The 21,731-nt window shown below is 43.6% G+C and overlaps 1 protein-coding gene across 3 annotated transcripts in view; it reads right to left on the minus strand.

Annotated features, from left to right (window-relative positions):
• Positions 1-21,731, minus strand: part of CAB39 (calcium binding protein 39) — a 108,220-nt gene that overhangs the window by 27,841 nt on the left and 58,648 nt on the right. The window contains exons 2-3 of one of the 3 annotated variants that reach the window (XM_078154648.1): positions 20,146-20,269; positions 18,798-18,953 (exon numbers count right to left, since the gene is read on the minus strand). The exons of 1 other annotated variant lie outside the window; for it this stretch is intronic. In XM_078154648.1, the coding sequence (XP_078010774.1) occupies positions 18,798-18,911 (114 nt within the window). In that variant the 5' untranslated portion in view covers positions 18,912-18,953; positions 20,146-20,269. The remainder of the gene's footprint in view (positions 1-18,797; positions 18,954-20,145; positions 20,270-21,731) is intronic. One more of the 3 variants, XM_020972098.2, reaches the window with a different exon arrangement.

Consider the following 21,731-nt stretch of genomic DNA (forward strand, 5'->3'; position numbering starts at 1 on the left):
GTTTTCCTAAAAGCAAAAACAGACCCAATTTATTCTGCACTCAGGTGTCACTTCCCAGGAGCAGACACACGGCTCACCATCTTGCCTCGAGACATTCTATTAGCCATTATTTCCAAAGGATGGGTAGAGCAAGGAAAGGAGATAACTCTAAAATCAGTTGTTCTTTACCAGTAATTTCAGTAAAGGATTTGGTGGGAGGGAGATGTCAAACAAATTGTTAAAATGATGTCTGGGAGTGCCGGTGTCTAGAGTCAACACCCAGCACATTCCTGAATCACTGAGGTACCTCAGTTCACACAGCTAGTCCTGCCAGAGGGGGTGCCTGAAGCTGGGTCTCCCTGATCTGAGTGTATCACATGGGCTTTCCTTTCCATCTGCCACACCATTTCTCTCCCAGCCTACCATCACCCACTTAAAAGAAGTGTTACAAAACCACGGATGGGTAGAAATGTTATTAAACAGAGTCATATTTCCATGATTTCCCACACAAAAAGCAGGACAAAGCTCTCACTAAGCTGTAATTCTCTGCCTAGAATGAGAGGGGCAGTCCTCTGTTCAGCTTACAGTTTGTCAACATAAAGCTCTTATGATAACAATGTGCTTATTCTTATTCTGCCAGGCATGCAGATGAAGAGAATGCTGGGCTTGGATCCGGAAGACCTGAGTTTGAATCCTGCCTCAGACTGTGTGACCCTAGGGCAAGTCATTTAATCTCTCAATCTCAGTTTCCCTATCTGTAAAATGGGGATAATAATAGCACCTTTCTCATAGGGTTGTTGTGTGGATCAAATGGGTTAACACAAGTAAAATGCTTTGCGAACCTTACAACGCTATATTAAATACTAGCTACTGTTACTGCTAGGATTATTTTTGGAACAAAACTTGTCTCTGCTCCTCATCTATGATCTCTACCACCTACCAGCAAGCACTGCCGAACTCTGGATCTCGCCATAAGGCCCTGCCCTGCGCCACCCCCCCCCCCGCCCCAGGGTGCCTGCCCCCCCCCCATGGCGCCGACCCCAGCTCCATTCCCTGCCCTCTCTCGGGGCTGCCAAGCCTTGCGACTTCCACCAGGCCCTCCTGGGTCAGCAGCAGCCTCAGGCGTATCCTCACAAACGCCTCAAACTTCCTCATTCCCCTCAATTTTCTGGCCAGATCATTATGGTTTTGATCTGGATGGAGTCATGGAATTGTGCTTGTCTGGCCCAATACAGATTTTTTTAAAATAACATAACTTATTTTATTTTACTTTTTTTCAATTAACAAGCACTTATTTTTTTCTCTCTTAACTTCCCATCCCTCCCTCCCAATTGAAAAAAAAAAAAAGAAAAATTCTTCTAATAGATATGGATAGACAAGCAAGCCGCCCAAATCCCTGCACTGGCCACGTCCCACACCAGACAGCTCCTTCTGCACCCTGAGCCCATCACTTCCATCAGGTGCTATTTCATCATCTGGCCTCTGGCAACATAGCTCCTCAGTGAACTGACTGGAGTTCTTCAGTCTTTCAAAGTTACTTGTCTTCATAACGCTGTTGTTACCATATAAACTCTTTTCCTGGCTTTGCTCATGTCGCTCTGCGTCTGTTCATATGAGGCCTCCCCAGTTTCCCTGAAATCAGCCCCCTCACCATTTTTCATGGCACATTTGGGTGACTTTTCAGGCATATCTCCAAACTGCTTTCCCAAAAAGCCAGACCTATTCACAGCTCTCCCAAAGTGCAGTTTTCCCACAGCCTCTCAACATTTGTCCTTTTTCTTTTCTTTTCTTTTTTTGTTGTTTGTTTTTGGTGAGGCAACTGGGGTTAAGTGACTTGCCCAGAGTCACACAGCTAGTGAGTGTTATGTGTCTGAGGCCAGATTTGAACTCAGGCCCTCCTGACTCCAGGGCCAGTGGGCTATCCACTCTGCCACCTAGCTGCTCCTGCCCTCTTTCTTTGTAGTCATCTTTGCTAGTCTGACAGGTGTAAGACACAAATGGCCAATCCCTGTTCTCACAGAGTTCACAATCTAATGGAAAGAACCTTGAAGGAGACACACACATTACCATCCCCTTTTCTGCTGCACCCTAAAGACTGTGGGGGCTTATCCATTTGACAGGTAGCTCTGTGCTGTCTCCCCACATTAGAACGTGAGCCCCTTGAAAGCAGGAGCTGGACTACTTCTCCACCTGTGTTCCCAGTGCTTAATAAATGCGTTTTCATGCACACATCCACCTTTATATCCAAATACTCAACAACAGCTTATTAAGTACTCCTGGGCTCCAGGCACTCCACCAGGCACTGGGGACACACAGGCCACGTGAGAGCTTGGGGTCTCACAGTGGGAACAACACACACACACACACACACACACATTTTGTTGAGTTGTTTTTCAATCATATCCAACTCACTGTGACACCATCTGGAGTTTTCTTGGCAAAGGTACTGGAGTAATTTGTCATTTCCTTCTCCAGCTCATTTGACAGATGAGGAAACTGAGGCAAACGGGGTTCAGTGACTTGCCCAGGGTCACAGAGCTAGGAAGTGTCTGAGGCCAGATTTGAACTCAGGAAGATGAGTCATCCTGGCCCCCGGCCTGGCACTGCATACACAATGGCACCAAACTATTTCCTCTTCTTCATTTTAATTCCCCTCCCCTGGATACCTTCTCCAGGAAGTTCTGAAAAGTTACTTCATAGATAACTTTGAATATAGAAGCCATTTGAACCAACGTCTGTCTTTCTGTGCCTGTTTTCCTCTTTCAAAAAAATACTTTCCTCATCCATTGGCCAGGTAGGTCTTCCAATGAACAATGATTACAAATAAACTATTACCTGTAAAGTAACCCTACACGCTAACCATCAAACTGCATTCAGGGGACAGCATTTCCATAAAGCCTTCCCAGACCCTGAGCTCTAGAAGGGAGCTCCACAAACCATCTGGCCCAATGAGTTCCTAACCAGGAATACCCTCTATACCTGCTCCACAATGCTCCCCAGTGCGGCAGAGCCAGATTAAAATGGAATTGGGAAACAGGTAATAAAATAGATAAATAGACACTAGACCACAGATGATGTTAACACAAGGTCTTCTAAGTCAATAAGCAGCCGTCGGGGATCTGGAGGTAGGGGTGAGTGGCCCCACTGCTGCTCTGCGCACAACCTAAAGTGCTCACCAGCCTCTGCTCTGAAGACCTCCAGGGAATCCACTCACTTCTGGAGCAACCCACTGTTACTTGTGGACAGCTGTCAGGATCATTTCCCTCCTAACTAAAATTTCTGAAGACTTTTTTTTCTGAGTTAAAACAATAAAGAACAACACAAGGACAGACCTCAAAGACTGATTCAGGGATAGGGACTAGACCTGCGATTTCATTTGTATAGGGAGAAAAGGAAATCCCCCCAGCAATTCGAGAAAGTAGTGTCAAACTCTAATGATCTCTGCCGGCCACATGGTGATTTAAAAAACTACAAGTTAACATTACCTAAGTTGTATGTATTTTTATTTATTTTGTCAAACACCTCCCAGTTACATTTTAGTCCTGAGTTTGATACCTCTGGCCTAGAACACTGAGAGATCAGGTGACTTGGCCCCCTACCCCTGAAGTCATCAACTCCAGGGTCACACAGCTGTAGCTGGCAGAGGTGAGACTAGAAGCCAAGGCTTCCAAGTTGACTGGCTCTTTATCTGCTATGCCAGCCACCTCTCAGTAACCATTAATTTACTCTTATTAACTGAATCTGGGGAAATGAATAGAAAAACACTGGTAAATACTTAATATGTGTGGAATGCTGTGCTAAGTGCTGGGAATAAAAATACAAAAGCAAAACCCAACGAATTTATCTAAGTCAATGAAACTGAATAAATCAAGTAAATTGAGCACCTCCTCTGTCTGAGACATTGTGCTAAGAGCTGACAAAATAAAAAGCCTGAGACTCGGCTGGCCCAGGACACAAGGGGCCCTACCGCAGAAGTGCTGGATGTCCCATAGCTGCTCCTGTCAACACCCCCCCACCCCCCGCTGAGACTCGGGTCTCTAAAACAAGGGGCACAAACTAAGTGCTGCGTTCTGTGGCTAAGCAGCCTCCTTCTGTTGATGGCTAAATGTTCCCTAAGTGTCACATCCCATTCTAACTACCAGACCAATAAGGGCCAGGCCTGAGAAAGAGTGGACAGATAGGTGGCACAGGGCCCTGGGCCTGGAATCAGGAAGACACGAGTTCAAATCCAGTCTCAGACGCCTAGTAGGTGTGTGATCCTAAGTCACTTAACCTCTGTAAAATGAAGATCAGCACCTATCTCACAGAGTTAGGAGGAACTGAGTTAGTGTCTATAAGCACTTAGCACGGTGCCTGGCACACAACAGGTCCCTCCCGCTCCCTCTCTTCCCCTCTAGGCCTCAGAGTGAGGCCCACAACAGCTACAGCCCTGGGAGACCTAGGCAGGCCCTTATAACCCCCTGGGGCCCCGACTTTTGGAGGTCTTCATCCATAAAGATCAGACCGCGTGGAGCCTTTGACAGACAGTCTTTGCCCACCTGTAATGGGCAAACCACATGGCCACTGGGAGTGTACAAGATCCCCAAGGCAGCTGCTCAATAAACCACTTTTTAAAAGCTGCTCACCTGTTACTGGGCCTAAGAGGCTACTCAACACATGACCCAGGGTCACACGTCACACAGTCCCCTTCAGCCATAACGGCCTCTTACGAACTGGGTAAAAAAAACAGCCTGTCTAACCAGGTGAGTAGGGCATGGGAGACTTCCATCATTTAATGGAAAAAGCCCATTCAAAATCGCGCCTGGGTCCCTCAAATGCTGTGCCCTCAAACAGGCTGTGACTCTGCCAGAAGCTGACCCTCCAGCCCCAGCCCCAACGACTGCCTCCTCCGCCAGGCCAACTGGCCTCTGACTCACCCACTCTGGCCCACCCACTAAAAAAGAAGCATGCACTACTGGACTGTGGCAGTCATTAGTCTAATAAGGGGATACCTTGGAGGATGGAGAATCTGGCAAAGTCTTCCCAGTGGGGTGTTGCAAATGACGTGGCTTCTAGGCAAAGAGCTCTCAGGGATAGGTCGGATAAAGTTTACATCTGTGCTGACTCCAAGTGGTCTGAGGCCAGGAGAGAACGGGACTAAACAATCAAAGGCCTTCTGGCCATGTCTCTCACTGAAAATAGCTGTCAGGGGCAGCTAGGTAGCACAGTGGATAGAGCACTGGCCCTGGATTCAGGAGGACCTGAGTTCAAATCCGGCCTCAGACACATAACACTTACTAGCTGTGTGACCCTGGGCAAGTCACTTAACCCTACTGCCTAGCCAAAAAAAGACAATAGCTGTCAATGGACACGTCAGCATCTATCAGAGATGTCACATGTCCCCATCCTGAACTAAACAACCAGGATGAAATGTCTGCAAGAACAGCAGAAGTTGAGACGTGTGTGCACTGCCCATGTGGACAAGGGGGTCGTGGCGCCATGTGCTGGATCCCCCTAAAGGATGAAGTAACTACTTAAAAATCTTTTTCAATCAATAAGCACTTTCTCCCTCCCCTTTCTTCACCCAACTGAATAAAATACATGTGTGTGTGCATGTGTATGTATAAAACCTTTGTAACAAATACACACAGCCAAGCAAATCAAATTCCTGCACTGGCCAGATCCAAGACCACCCATCTCAGCGTGCATCTTCAGTACATCACCTACCCACCTACTGGATCATGGTGCCTCTGGTCATCTAGATTCATGGCTTGTCATTCATGGCATTCCCCAACAGATGGGCACTCTACTGGTTTTCAGTTTTTGCTAATACAAAAAGAACTAAATGTTTTATTTTTGTACACATGTCTTTTTCACTTTTCTTCGACATCTTTGGGATGCAGGCCTAATAGTAACAGACCTGGGTCAGAGTATGCATAGTTTAGTGACTTTTGCAGCACAGTTCCAAACTGCTTTCCAGAACGGACAGGTCAAATTACAGCTCCACCAAGCATGCCTTAGTGAAAGCAGAGACTTATGCCCATGAGAGTACCCACCTTAGTACGAGACATTTGCCCCTCATAAGCAACAGCTCTGTCACCACACCCTAAGAGTACCAAGGCTGAGTGTCTCACCTCTGCAATGAATCAGTGCCACCCTAGGATGGGAAAGGGCTCTGTCCAGCAGTTTCTCAGCTCTATATTCCAGGAAGGCTTACAGATAAGGATGGGACTGCTTTTGGACATAGTTCTGACTGATTCTCTTTGGCCCTTCTTTATTCCATCTCCAAGCTTCCAGGTTCCTGTTGCCTTGGAGAGCTCACTGCACCATGGGAAAAGAGCTCAGAGCATCCTCAACCAGTAAGTCTTCTTTCCCCTGAGAGGGTTCAGACAACTCCTTCCCAGAAAGGGCTTGGGGGACCAAGGGGTGCCTTACTTTTTTTTTTTAAATAAGGGTAGATAAAACTGCTTCTGCATAACTATGGTGAACACACATTTGCCCAGAATTCCCTAAATGACCTGGTAGTAATCTTGAGCTCCTGGATGAAGGTAAGAGAAGAGCCTTATCCCAGCCCTAGGGAATGAAAGGAGCAGCCTCTCAGAAAACGCCTCTAAAGGGGCAGATATTGAGTATTAACTGCTCCTGACCTTCCCGGGAGAGGGATGTTCTAGCTGGTGGGCTGAAAAACACAAAGGGGAAGCCTTGGCACACAAAGTAGTATAACCTCATGGGTACTTTAGTCCAGGTGGCTGAACCATGATGAAGAAACAGTGACTGGGTCTGAAGTGCTCTAACATTCCTACTCATGCTTTTACTCAGAGTTGGCACTTTACATCGGAAGATACATTGGGAAGTGAAAAGTTTTGTCACATCCCACCAAGTGGACTTGATCACTGAGATCTGGACTCAGCTTTGGAGGCTGAGGATGGGAGAAAGCAGAAACCTAGGATTTCTGGTCTTCATTCTCTTCCAGACTCAGTCAATCTAGGAAGGGGCCACTCAACTGACTTCCTTTTGTTTTTTTTTCTCATTTTTGTTATTGCTATCCTCCTGGCTGAGTTTTTTCCCCTGCTCCAGTGCTGCTCATGTCTCCAAGATTAGGCTGGTCTCATTACAATCCTAATGGTAGAAAGTTTTTTAGACCAGTGGTGCCAAACTCAAACAGAAATGGGGCCCACTAAACTGTAGAGAAGGATCCCTGTGGCCCACATAATGACTTAGAAAACCACATATGAATATCATCCGTGTTCTAGTGCATTTTTATGTATTTTGTTAAATATTTCCCAATTGTATTTTAATTTCTGCTCTAGGAGACCTCTACGACCTCGTCACCAAGGAATGCAATATGGCTGAAACAACGGCCACCAGGGTCTCCCACCAAGTAGATTAGTGCAGCTCTTTAGCCAAAAGAAAGTCATCCCAGAGACACGAGGGCACAGATAGCCACGCACAGCCAGTCCCTCAGAAGTGGAAGGTAACTCCTGGTCTCATGAGTCACTCTGGAGACAATGGGAGACTTACCTAACCAAATCAATGGCTGTACTCTCACTGAATATCCTTTCCAGGTTACGGCTAAGTAAACTTCTTTTTGTTAAATGCGAAATATTCCATGAGCATCTTACTTCGTAACAATCTACCAGAGCAAGCCGTGTAAGGCCTGGAGGTCACTGCCATAGTTCAGGCATAAGAAAAAGGAAGTTGGCTACAAGAACCGAAAGATAAAGGGAGACGTGTCACTGCAAAGGAAAAAAGACTGTGACTGGATGCTGGTGGCAAGGGAGTGGGAAGACAAAAAAGAGGTTCAGCGTTCCAGTGTGGGTGACGAGCACCACGCAGCTGGGGAGATCACCCAGTACAACTGCCTCATTTGAAAGAGGAAGACCCTGAAGCCCAGTGTGGTTCCGTGGCTTCCCCAAGTCTGTCCCAAGCACTAGGCAGCAGAGGCAAGGGCAGACGGGGCCTCCGTCAGAGGACCTGGAGAGCTGGCCTCAGAGTGCGTCTGGTCCAGCCCCTTTATTTTACAGGAAAGGGAAGCACAGACCCAGAGACCGGCACTTTACCGCCAGGCAGGCAGCAGGCAGCAGAGGCAGGCTCCAAACCCAAGCCTTCTGGCCTCCATCCAGCGCTCCTTCCACTACGCTACAGAGCCAGAGCACAACCCTAAACAGAAATAGCAAAGTCAGGAGAAGAGGGCAGACCTTTCAGGGAGGAAAAGGTGATGACTCTGATTTTCAGCAAAATTAATTTGGGGAGATAAAGAATCATCACGTCAGCACCACAAACTTGCCGTGGCTGGTAACAGAGAAAGGTCTTTAAGCTCAGGATGCAGAGGGAGAACAGGAAGTAAACAGATCTATATGTGGTGGGAAAGCCACGCCCACCTCGAATTACAGTCAGCGGAACTGGCTGTAACCCGAAGAACACGAGGAACGCCAAAGTCCAAGCACACAGCGAGGGGAAAGACGGCTGATCTCTAAGAACCAGGTGACGGCGGTGATGGAACCTAGCCCTCTGCCTCAGCAAAGATGAGATGCGCTATCACTTCTCTTGAGACCAAAGGAACTGAGGAATTCTCCTGTTTCAATGTGTTATGGATCCCTCCCCACCAAGTGGTCAGCCAAGGAAAACATGTCCTGTCCGTACGTTCACAAGAGGGCAGGGACGCCGAAGGGCTCTAGCTAGTGGGTGGTCAATATTCACATGACAGGAAACGTTCAACACTTGATGCGGCTGGATCAGAGACCTGAGTTTGAATTCAGACTCTGCCCGTGTGACTCAGGAGTGGGCGGCGCAACTCTGCTGAGGCCCCTCTCAGCCTCTGAATCAATGAACCCAGAAAAGAAAACAAGGAACTGGACACAACCAGTCAGATTTCTGAATTAAAGCTGCTGCTGAAGAGTGGTCCCCCACACCAGGCTCCTTAGTACGGGCTGGGCATCAAGACATGAGTGCCATTCTCAGATCTGATATCAACTGGAGGAGGTGGAGAGAAAGAGATGGGGGGAGGGAAAGAGGGATGAAATAAGACACACACATGCTAGGCTTCTTTCAGAAACTCTGAAATGAAGGGACTGGAGTACATCTAATAGTCCTTCTTCCAGATTTGAAAACCCATACATGCTACACTGTATTTTCTCTTTCTGTCTGTCTGTCTGTCTGTCTGTCTCTCTCTCTCTCTCTCTCTCTCTCTCTCTCTCTCTCTCTCGGCAACTGGGGTTAAGTGACCTGCTCAGGGTCACACAGCTAGTAAGTGTCATATGTCTGAGGCTGGATTTGAACTCAGGTCCTCCTGACTCCAAGGCCGGAGCTTTATCCACTGTGCCAGCTAGCTGCCCCATCACTGTATACTTTCTTCAGCTGGCTAATGTACATCTCCATTCCCAATAGAACTGCTTTGACCACAATCAATAATTTTGACACTGATTCTGCTTTTCACATCCATTTCACCTAAAAGGCAAGGATCTCAATTACAAAGTACACTATGATACTGTAATGGGTCCATAACCTCCTCGGTGAGGCCATTCCCTCCACTCATGCGAGGTGAAATTCTGCCATGGCTTTCTCCAAAATACTTCACTGCGGTATAGAGACAACACTGGTTTTTGGACGTTATGTTAACAGAGTGCTCACAGATTCCACAGCACCAGGCTGGAAAGGCTTTAAGTAGAATGCTGGCAAAAGGTTTTATCTGCTAGTGAAGGCTTATCCTGAGTAAGACTGATTCATTACCAAACTATTGGTCATTAGGTGAGTAAGACTAGACTACAGAGAAAGAGAAGAGGGGCCACTGAACCCAGGACAGAATGTATTAAATGAAAGTAAATATCTGCTTCAAGAAAAAATAGACATTCCATACTATTAGAGGAGAGAAAATTCTCTTCACGTCAACTCTAGAAGGCTTGAGTTTTCTTCTATTTCATACTTAAGTATTTTAGTCCTCTGAGCTAAAAGAGCGGAGATACTATTAATAAGCTTGTAGGTGCCTGAGATGATTCTAAACAAGTTTAGTATCATGAGTCATCGATGAATGTTCTGAAAGCCTCCTTCCTTTCTCCTCCCCACCCAAATCATCTTCTTTGTCAATGTATTACTTTTCTGGTAAAATAAGTGAATAAGCAAAAAGAACTTGGGAAGGGGACCCAAAAGCAGAGGAGGCGGCGCCATGGTCTGAAATTGAACATGCCCTTTACAAAAAGTACTCAATGAGACTCCTCCTTTCATGCAGACTTCTTATTCTCTATTTCTTGTACATGGAAACATCCATATTTGTTAATGTTTGTTAAGTTCATAATAAAAAAGAAAAATTTTTTAATTCAATAAAAAAGAAAGTGAGTGAACAGGTACTATTCAAAACTGTAAGAAAGGAAATAGAGTAAGCAGAGAAAGTCAGTGTCCTGGAATTTAACAGTCAACACTCAGATGTCATGGAGTAAACTGTAAAAACCTATCAGGCACATTACCTAATAACATCAGGTATGTTCCTTCATTTAAAAGATAGTTAAGAAACACAGGAACCATCACTTTGAAGAATGGTACGGGCTGCAGCCTTTGTAAAAGTGTTTCGGGAACGGTGTTGGCCTGGACTTTCGTTTCCTCCGCAAGCTATGCCACAGCTCTCAGATGCTTCATTTCTTTGTGCAATTTCTTCTGTAACAACTATTCATAATAGAAAATACCTATATCCAAGAGTGAAGTATTCTTAAACACATTGTTTTGAAGGGAAACACACACAAGAATAGAAAACACGCATACAATCAATAAAGTAAAAAAGTTTTCTCCCCACAATGACCTTAATTAAAAGCAAAAAGATCTCATTTTTGAGTTAACAAGACTGGCAGCTTAAACATTATAGGAACAGCAATCTGGGGCTCTACTGCTAACTTACCAGGCACACGTTCGGCTGTTCAGTTGTTTAAGTCATGTCTGACTCCTCGTGACCCCATTTGGGTCTAAGGATGGATTCAAACTCAGGACGGTGAGTCTTCCTGACTACAGGCCCAGCATTCTATCCACCGTACCACCTAGCTGTCCTGGCACTTAGTAAGTACCTAACAAATGCGAGGCAGCTAGGTGGCACAGTGGATAAAGTGCTGAGCTTGGAATCTGGAAGACCTGAGTTCACATCTGGCCTCAGACACACACTAGCTGTGTGACCCTTGGCATATCACTTAATGCTGCTTACCTCAGTTTTCTAATCTGTAAAATGAGCTGGAGCAGGAAATTGCCAACTACTCCAGCATCTTTGCCCAGAAAAGCCCAAATGAGATCACAAAAACGGGGACACAACTGAACAACAGCATTAAATGCCGATGGACTGATTGATTCTAAGTCACCAAACCTCTCTGACCCTGCTTCTTTGTCTATAACAGAGGGACAACACAAGGCTCTCGTGAGGCTCAAGACGTTGTACACGAATGACATACCATACAATTTAAAGAAAGATGAGTGTTATCCACAGATCACACATTCTGCCTAGCTCACACCTTTTTTACTTGACTTCACATAGTAAATTTTAGCATGTCTACATAACTACTCAATTTGCCTATTATTCTTCATCTGTTTTGAGCCAAACTATGCCAAAAATTTGGGAAGAAAAATGAGTCCGTGATCCAAATTATTCTAACTTCTCTTGTTTAGCAAAGTCATTCATACATTCCATAAGAAAAACTGCTAAAAGCAGACTTTTGAGGGCAAATGTCCATCTATTCTTGGCATCAGCACATGACCTGAGCTCAAGGCCCTGACTCCCCTGCCCTTCCTTTCCGTCCCCTGAAAGAAACAGCAGCTGTTGGAAAAGGCTCCTTTCCCCAGAGTAGTGACGATCCAGTACACACAGAAAAGCCCTCCACTTGCTGCCTTAACAACAAACCAAAATGAAGAACTGCTGGAAACTACAGAAAATACGGACCAGTAAAAGGAAAAGAGGAAAAGAGCAACAGCAAAGAATGCAGAAGGCTGGGAAAAGAGCAGAGAGGGAAGGACAACTACAGAAGAGAGGCATGGTCATACAAAAATAGCATAAGAGAAGCAGTAACACTCTGGATGAGGTGAGGCTGCAATAAAGTACTTGGCCCACAAGGGCTTTCACAGACATATGTTCAAGGAAAAGGGAAATCAAAGGACAGGCTAATAACTGATCCTGTGAGTCAGCACAGAGCAGTGGCAATGGCACCGAGTCCCAAGTCAAAGGACCCTGGATTCAAATTCTGCCTCTGACACTACTTGTGTGCATTTGGGTAAAGCGTTTAACCTCCTGGGCCTCAAAGGCCAACGAGAAGGATGGACTAAAAGATCTCTAAAATCCTTTCCACTCTACGGTGACGACAGAGAGAAGACATCTATATTTTTCTCACAAGGAACAAGAGATTCATGGGGGAAAGATACGACCAAAATAGCTAAGAGAGCTAAAACTCAAGATAAACCAAGTGATGGTCGAGTTACCAGGCCCTGCTCAGATGAATTACTTCTTGGGGTACTTAAAAAAAAGATTAGCATCTCTAGGTATTACTGAGTCACCACTGGTGATACAGAAAAAGAGAGGCACTAAAAGGTCTGAAAAGGGCCAAATCCCCAACTTTCAAAGAAAAAAGAGTGGATTATGTAAATAAAAGGCTAATGAGTTTGGCACGGATGCCTCCTGAGTGAATGTTTAGAAAAGGAAACTGCCAATCACAAACTCCCATCACAGCTTGGTCAAGAATGAGTCAGGTCAGATGAACTCCACTTCCTAAGCCTAAGACAGAGTATATACGTCAAGATTTACCAAAATATTTGAACAAACTTCTCGTGCTCTCCTAATAGACAAGATTAAAAAGGAGTCTATGAATCTACATTTAGGGAGAACTGGCAACCAGATGAATGACTAGACCGAAGTCGTCAGATCAACGTGGATCCCTCTAGGAGTGTCAAAGTGACCTGTCCTGGGGTGTGTGATGTTCCACTTTTGTATCAAACACATGGATGAAGGCAGAGATGGCAGGCTTATCAAATCTGTACATGGCAGAGAGCTAACTGAATCAGGATCCGAAAAGATATTTCTTGACATACTGTAGCAAAATGAAAATCCAAAGACAAAATGTAATAGGAAAGAGCCTAAGTCCTACATTTGGGTTCAAAAAACTAACCTGTTAAGTGCAAGAGGCAGGAGGCCTTGCTAGACAAGAGTACCTGAATAAAGATCTGGGGATTTTGGTTTACTGCAAGTTTAAGTAGCAATACGTGAAATGGCTGCCAAAAAAGTTGATGCAATCTTTAACTGCATTCAAAGAAGAATAATGTCTAGAAAGAAGAAAATTATATTTTTCTTTGTACTCTGCTCTAGTTAGACATTTTTAGCAGTCAACTTTGGATGGAGGAAAATTATAGCACTTTATAAATCTGTGTGCATTGCACAAAGTTTTTATAAATCTTAACTCACCAATTCTGTACATGAATTCTCCAGAATTCTTTTAAATGTTTAAATTTAATCCACAAATTAAACACGCTACTTAAGCACTTTTATAAAATGCTGTTTGTTTTACTTTACTATAATAATCATAGCTATACATGCTAATCATGACCTTGAAACAACTGATCCTCCTCCATACTGTTTTATTTTTACTCATCATAAAAAAAGAAAGCTACTTGAGATTAAGATTTTATCAACAGATAAAGTCACACTTGAGATTAATGTTTGATTACTATAAAAGTCTAAAGGGAAACAAAGTATTGTGGGCTAGGTCTGACTCAGGCTGATGCTGCATATCAGATTTGAGATCACAAGGAAATGAAACACTTATGGACCATTCAACAGGCAACAAAGGATGTTTACTTAATCCTAGCATGAAAGACACTCAACAAATCAAGAAACAGAAGAATCTGGCTAAGGTGGGCGTGTCCTTCCATTTGGTCAGGGTTCAGAAACTCCAGCACTCTGACATTGGGGGGGGGGGGGCACGCCCCTCTTTTATGCTTGTCCACAAGCAGGAAGCAGTGCCACCAATGAAGCTTCAACTTTCTAGGCCAGAGCTCTCTCTTTCACTTTTTAGGGAAAAGACTGACCTACTCTACATGGCAGAGGATCCCGGTAGAAGTTATTCCTACCACAATGGATTATATTGTTAAATAATTGCTTTAAGAATACAGCTGAAAAAAAATTTCCTCCCCATCTCCTGGCACTTGATTTAGGTACAACCAAAATTTTCACATACTGTGTAATATATACAAATTATATTTTGGACTCAGATATCTGGCTACATAATTCATGTAAGGTGATGGTAATTTTCTAAACTGTGTTTCCAAGGTACTCAGGGTCAATTTTCAAGATATCTCAAAGACAGGAAGACTCTCCCGCAAAATAGGAAGCTCACAGATAGAATTCCTCCCCACTGCACCAAAAAACTTTAGGGTCAGTAGTCAGCAATTAGTGACCTCCGCACCTACTTTCTCATCTCTAAAATACCATTATGATAAAAATCTATGTACATTCGAAGGGTATGATTGATTAAAATATAAGTAGGCAAGACAGACCACATAATTGATGAGGTAGGGATCTAGATTAGGGGTTCTTAACCTGAGGTCCATGGACTGAACCACTAAAGGGTCACTGTGCCTAGATGTGAAAAAAATTGCATTTTTATTGTATTTTATTGTATGAATTTCAAATGTAATTCTGAGATGGGGTCCACAGGCTTCACCTGACTGCCAAAGAGATGTATGACACAAAAAAGCTTAAGAACTTCTGGTGGAAAGAATATAAAACACTACTGTTTCTTTTTATTACTTGGTAGAGGAAAACAAAAACCTTAGATTTTCCATAAAGATTGTATAAGACTCTTGGACTGATATATCAATCCACAGAATGAGCTTTATTCAGTGATCCTCTGATGATCTCAATGTTAAACAATACGTAAAACTTGGGAGACATAAGTTTGCTAAAGGTGCCTGCCGGTGTCACAGATAATGTCCTAAGCAGAGTCCAATGAAAGAGATTATGTAAAGATGGTGGCCATCTGGAAAATGGCAGAGGCTGAGCCATGATGGCGGAGCAAAGGCAAGAGATTTGCCTGAGTTCTTCCCCAAACTCCTCCAAATATCTTTAACTAATGTCTGTAGAGCAGCAGAAGCCAGAAAATGCCAGAATGAAATAATTCTCCAGCCCAAGACAACTCAGAAGGTCAGCAGGAAAGGTCTGTCACAACTGGGTGAGAGTAGAGCATAATCCAGCACAGGCAATACCAGCACATCAGCTGAGAGCTCTCAGCCTTTAGCCTATAAGGGGGTCGAACAACTGGTCAGAAGGAGATTACAGGAGTCTCTGCTAGCACTGAGGCAGGACTCTATTGCTTTGCCCGTACTCAGATCTGGGTCAAAGTTCTGGGTGGCAGTTCCAGGGTGGGGAGCACTAGTGCGGCAGAGCTTGTGGCCACAGTGGAGGGTCCCCCCTCACAGCTCCAGGGCAGAAAAGAGTGCTTGTGGTTGCTCACAGAGCAGAACACAGGCCAGGAGAGGGGCAAACACCTCTCCTTAGATCATAACACCTTGGAAGGACTGAAAACTTATGGGTCTCTAGAAATGTCTCTGAAAACCGCTGCACAAAACCCCCGAAGCTTGGGACACCGTGCCCTCCAACCTGGAAGCAAAGTCCTACTTTAGAGAAGAGTTAAAAGTCAAGTAAAAGGCTGGGGAAATAAGCAAACAATAGAAAAAAGTTCTGACTATAGGAAGTTACTATGGTGACAAGGAAGATCAAAATATTCACGCAGAAGAAGATAACCAAGTCAAAGCTCCTGCATCCAAAGCCTCCAAGAAAAATATGAACTGGTCTCAGGCCATGAAAGAGCTCAAAAATGTTTTGAAAATTAAGTAAGAGGGGGCAGCTAGGTGGTGCAATGAATAGAGCACCGGCCCTGAAATCAGGAGGACCTAAGTTCAAATCCAGCCTCAGACCAAAACACTTAACACTAACTGTGTGACCTGGGCAAGTCACTTAACCCCAACTGCCTAAAAAAAAAAAATTAAGTGAGAGGCAGAGAAAAAAATGTGAAGAGAAATGAGAGTGATGCAAAAAAAATCATGAAAAACAAGTCAACAGCTTGGTAAAGGAGACACAAACACACACACACACACACACACACACACACACAAACACTAAAGAAAATAACACCTTAAAAAACAGACTAGGCCAAATGGTAAAAGAGGTCCAAAAAGTCAATGAGAAGAAGAATGTCTTAAAAAGCAGAACTGGCCAAATGGAAAATGAGGCAAAAAAGCTCACTGAAGAAAGTAATTCCTTAAAAATTAGAATGGAGCAAATGGAAGCTAATGACTTTATGAGGAATCAAGAAACAATAAAACAAAATCAAAAGAATGAAAAAGTAGAAGACAATGTGAAATATCTCACTGGAAAAACAACTGACCTGGAAAATAGATCTCATCAGAACTGACTCAAAGAGGGAATAAAGACCCACTCAACTGGGCATAGAAATCTATCCTACCCTACAGGAAAGTAGGAGGGAAGGAAGGGGATTGGGGTGGGGGGAGAATACAAGGCCTCATTTCTCAAACATATAGAGAACTGAGTCAAATTTGTAAAAAAGCCATTTCCCAATGGATAAATGATCAAAAGACATGAATAGTTTTCAGATGAAGTAATCAAAGTTATTTAGAGCCATATGAAAAAACTGCTGTAACTCACTATGGATTGGAGAAATGCAAATTAAAACAATTCTGAGGTACTACCTCATATTTACTAAATTGGCTGATCGGACAAAAAAGGAAAATGACAAATGTTGGAGGCGATGTGGGAAAAATGAGACATTAATGCACTGTTGGTGGAGTTGTGAACTAATTCCACCATTCTGTACAGCACTTTGGAACTATGCCCAAAGGCCTATAAAACCATACATACCCTTTGACCTTGCAATACCAGTACTAGGTCTGTATCCCAAAAGAGATAAAAAACAAAAAGGAAAAGTACCTCTATGTTTGTTTGTTTGTTTTGATGAGGCAGCTGGGGTTAAGTGACTTGCCCAGAGTCACACAGCTAGTGACTGTTATGTATCTGAGGCTGCATTTGAACTCAGGTCCTCCTTACTCCAGGGCCAGTGCTCTATTCACTATGCTACCTAGCTGCCCCTGAAAAGTACCCACATGTACAAATATATTTATAGCAACTTTTTTTTCTGGTGGCAAAGAACTGAAAATTAAGTGGATGCCCATCAACTGGGGAATGGCTGAACAAACTATGGCATGTGATTATGATGAAATACTATTGTGCTATAAGAAATGATGAGCAGGATGCTCTCAGAAGAACCTGGAAAGACTTAGATGAGATGATGCAAAGTGAAATGTTCTGTGTACAAAGTAACAGCAATAGTGTAAGATAATCAGCTATGAATGACTTAGCTATTCTTAGCAATGCAATGAGACAGGACATCTCTGAAGGACTTTTGATTAAAAATATTATCCATCCCCAAAGAAAGAACTGATGGTGTCTGAATACAGAATGAAGCATGCCTTTCTTTACTTTCTTTATTTTTCTCGAGGGTTGGGTTTTTTTTGGTTTCATTTTGGTTTGGTTTGGATGTAAGTTTTCTTTCACAACATAACTATTATGGAAATGTTTTGCATGACCACACATGTATAACCTATATCAAACTGCTTGCCTTCTCAAGGAGGGGGGTTAGGGAGAGAGAAAGGGAGAGAATTTGGAACTCAAAGTTTTAAAAATGAATATTAAAAATTGTTTTTACACGTAACTGGGGAAAAATAAAATACTAAATAAAAAAAATAAAGACGGCCAGACTCTTCAGAAGTTTCCACAGGCTACATGAAATACTTCCCATGTGGAACCCAGAGCTATAGAAAATCCTTACAAATGGAATACATTGGGTCATAAGAAATGATAAAACAGATAGTTTCAGACATAATTACACTATTTGAACTGATTCAGCGTGAAGTGAATAGAATCAGAAGAACTTCTGTATAATAACAACGCTATAACACTTAAGGTCTCTGATCAACATAATTATGAACCATGATTCCAGAGGAGCCACACCCTCTGACAGAGGAGCAAGGACTCAAGGACTCCAAAATGCATTATGAGATACTCATTTTGGGACATGACCAAAGAGAGGATGTACTTTACTTGACTATGCATATTTTTAACAAGGCTTTTCTTTCTTTTCCTTTTTTATTTTTTTGCGGGGGGGGGTGGTTGTGGGGGAGCCAGGGCAATAAATGCTAGTTGATTGAAAATGATGCTTTTTAAAAAAGAATCTCCACAAAGAACAAAAATTTTAAATCAATTCCAGGAAAAGGTACTGCAGATCACCACAAATTATGGAATAAAATATTAAAGAGCTTTAAATTCAAATCACTGAATGAGACTCTCTTCAAGAAAATACAGGCAAGTGATAAAACACTAGGGTTAGAAAGGACCACCATTTTCACTGAACGAAATAAAGAATATACTGCCCAATCCGACAAAATAACTCAGCTACCAAAAATGTTTGAGTTAACTATGACATAAGAAAACCCGGGGGGGGGGGAGGGGGCGGCCGCGAGGTGGCTTGGTGGATAGAGCACCAGCCCCAGAGTCAGGAGGACCTGAGTTCAAATCTGGCCTAAGACACATAACACTCACTAGCTGTGTGACTCTGGGCAAGTCACTTAACCCCAATTGCCTCACCCATAAAAAAAATCCTGTGGCTATCTTTTGAAAATAATTTTGACATTTAAAAATTAAACCAGAATAAAGTCTAATTCAAATTTAAAGTTTCTGAATCACCATGCAAGTTCATTTTTACATTTGTATACAGCCAAAAGATGTTCAGCATAAAATCAAGCCAAGCCTGTACCTTTTCTGCTTTCTTGTCGGAGATATCCTGCTTCTCTAAAACTGCCATGCTTTCCTTCAGATTCTTCACGATGTCTGCTGGAGACTTATGAGACTTCCCAAACGGGAATGGCATGACTGCAAGCTACACGGGGCTTGTCTCCTTTTCCTGTTTTATCTGTGGACAAACAAACAAAAACAACCACCACAAACCAAAGTGAGAAAAAAAATGGGCTTTGAATTCCACAAAAAGCACAAAGGAGTTTTATGTAGAATAAACTCTAGGATCTAGCCTAAGAGAACTAATACTTTGGAGACACTGACACTTAACTAAGGTCTGAAATGAAGAACACCGGCACTCACCACCAACAAATTCTACTACGAGCAATCACGGCACTGATCGTACTACTCCCATAAATACTATCTCCACAATGCTTTCATTCATTTGATTCAGACGGTGCCCACGGGAGAAGGTGAGGGCCGCCACCATGGTCCCACTGTCCTAGATGAGAAGAACAATAGTCTCTGGGTCATCCGATGTCTGGAGCCATTCATTAATGCTCTGTCACCTCGACCAGGCAAAGCCACCCAGCTGAAATGCATGAGGCATCTCTAAAACGTCCCTGGTATTTGAGAGGTCTCTGAAAGGTTCGATGAGCCTCCAGTCTCCTATGACCTCTCGTGTAGTGGAAATTCTATCCGTACAGACGAGTGGGCCCCTGTCTGGGGCACTGTTTCAATGACCTGGCCAGGATCAAAGAGCCAGTATGTGTCAGGGCTGATAGAGGAAGAAAACATTCCATAACCTGAGGTTCCTTTTCCTGACATCCCCATGTTCTAGATTCCCTCCCAGCCCTACCATTCTGACTTCCCTGGCTTTAAGTGTCCTCCAGCCTTAACTGTTAATATTCATGATTTACCATGCTAAAAAGTGCCTCTACTCCCACTAAGTTGGGCAGCATACAGCAGACACATGCTTTCAATTTATAATCAGTCCTAGGCCTACCCTACCCGGCATCCATGTGCTCCCCCAACAATCAGGTTTCTATGCTGATCATCACTAAGTCCAATCACACCTTGGCCCTGGGAGGGGGCAGAAGGCAGGGCAGGAACAACACTACCTGAACTTCCTTCTCAGAACTCTGTACTTTGACTCGGCCCTCTTGCTATCCAAAGTCTCTCACAGCAACAAGTCGCCAAGGACTCTCCTCTTCTGACCAGAATGCAAAATTATTTCTAATTGGTTTTCCTTCCTCTGCCCCCATGCCCATCCTCCCATTTTCTTGGTGGATATATGTTCACTTGGTATAGAGAAAAGGAATTTGATGAAACCAATCCAGGTAGGGGTGACTAATACCATTCCTACCTACCTCACTGCTCCTCTAATGCTCTCAGAGTTGCTTGACTATTAGCTCAAAGGAATTTCTTGCTGGTACAACATAACACAGGGAGTTCAGAGCAAGGTGGCTTGTCTAAATGCAGGCAGGCAGGCAGCTAAGTTCAAACATTTAAAAAAAAAAAAGAAAAAAATAATCAAACAAGGAAAAAAACCCACCCAGATCAAATAATTGTCAAGAAACTCAATGAGAAACTACAATAAGTGAATTCTTCCACCCCAGAACTGTACCTCCAAAACCAGCCAAAAACCCAGGGGCAATAGGAAAGATGGGCCACCTGAAAAGCCAGCCACAGTGGACAGGCAGATAACCAAGGGCACACTCAATCCTCTTCTTCTGTTCTACTCTGTACGTGAAAATGACTGTCTGGGGAGGAGGGGAGTGTGTGTTAATTTCAGAACAAAAACAAAACCCAAAAAGAGATTGAAGACAGGGTAGCCAAACGACCTTTTGGTGGCAGACCTTACATTAAGTCATACTACTTTGGACTACTCTACCTAAGGTCAGCTGTAGGAAGAGGAAAAAGAAAGAATTGTGGCCCCCATTCTCCAAATACTAGGCTAATATGCTGAGGTTAATGATGCTGGAAGATACAAACGGCCACCCTCCTTAGGTTGTCACTCCTATGTCCTCTCTGCTCTCCACCAATGCCTTGTCTGTTGGAGGCAGAGAACAGGCCACGGAGAGGAAACACACTTATTTTGCTGCCTCTGTAGTCTGTGATTCTACCCAGGAGCTCTCTCTACTACCTGCTTACTAAGCACACACACGCATACGTGCACATGCATGCGTGTACACACACACACACACACACGATATTACTCCAGATAAAAACCAAAAACTTTGGAGGGAAACAATACATTTTAAAATTCATTTGCCGTCCTTGAACGGAGCTCTCCTGCCCCCAGATCTCTACACAGGCTGTCCCTTAGAAGGTTTTCTGCACTGTTCACCTACTCACTTCCTACCTCTCTTGTACCCTCCAAGTCAAAGGCAACATGTTCCTGGAAGTTCTCCACAAGACTTTTTTTTCCTTGGACTTCACACTGTACCTTTTTATAGCACATACCTGTAATGTCAGGTAATACTTTTTATCAGAAATATCTGCATTGGGATTTTAGCCTCCTACTAAAAATTATAATAGCTCCTTCAAGGTAGGTCCAGTCTTATCTAAACTTTCTATCTCCCCCAACATGATGTCAAGTTAGAATTATTCAAGAGGCAGCTAGCACAGAACTAGAGTTCAATAAAGAGATCAGGCTCGGAAAAATAGACCTGGGAGTCATTTGCAAAGAACTGTGAAATGAAATGATCATCATCGACATAGCTAGCATTTATCTTATGCTTTAAGGTTTAAAAAGCACTTTACAAATAAATAATGACATCATTATGCCCACTTTACAGATGAGGAAACTGAAGCAGATAGAAGTTAAATAATGTACCTGAGGTTAAATCTGAACTCAGGTCTTCCTGAGTGCAGGCCCAGCAGTCTATCCACTGTGCCACCTAACCACCAGCAGGCAGCTTCTAACTTTTCTAAGAAACTATACAGAGAGAAC

The sequence above is a fragment of the Phascolarctos cinereus genome, unplaced genomic scaffold (genome assembly GCF_003287225.1).
Source record: "Phascolarctos cinereus isolate Bilbo 61053 unplaced genomic scaffold, phaCin_HiC Scaffold_5;HRSCAF=322, whole genome shotgun sequence".
Classification (NCBI taxonomy): domain Eukaryota; kingdom Metazoa; phylum Chordata; class Mammalia; order Diprotodontia; family Phascolarctidae; genus Phascolarctos; species Phascolarctos cinereus.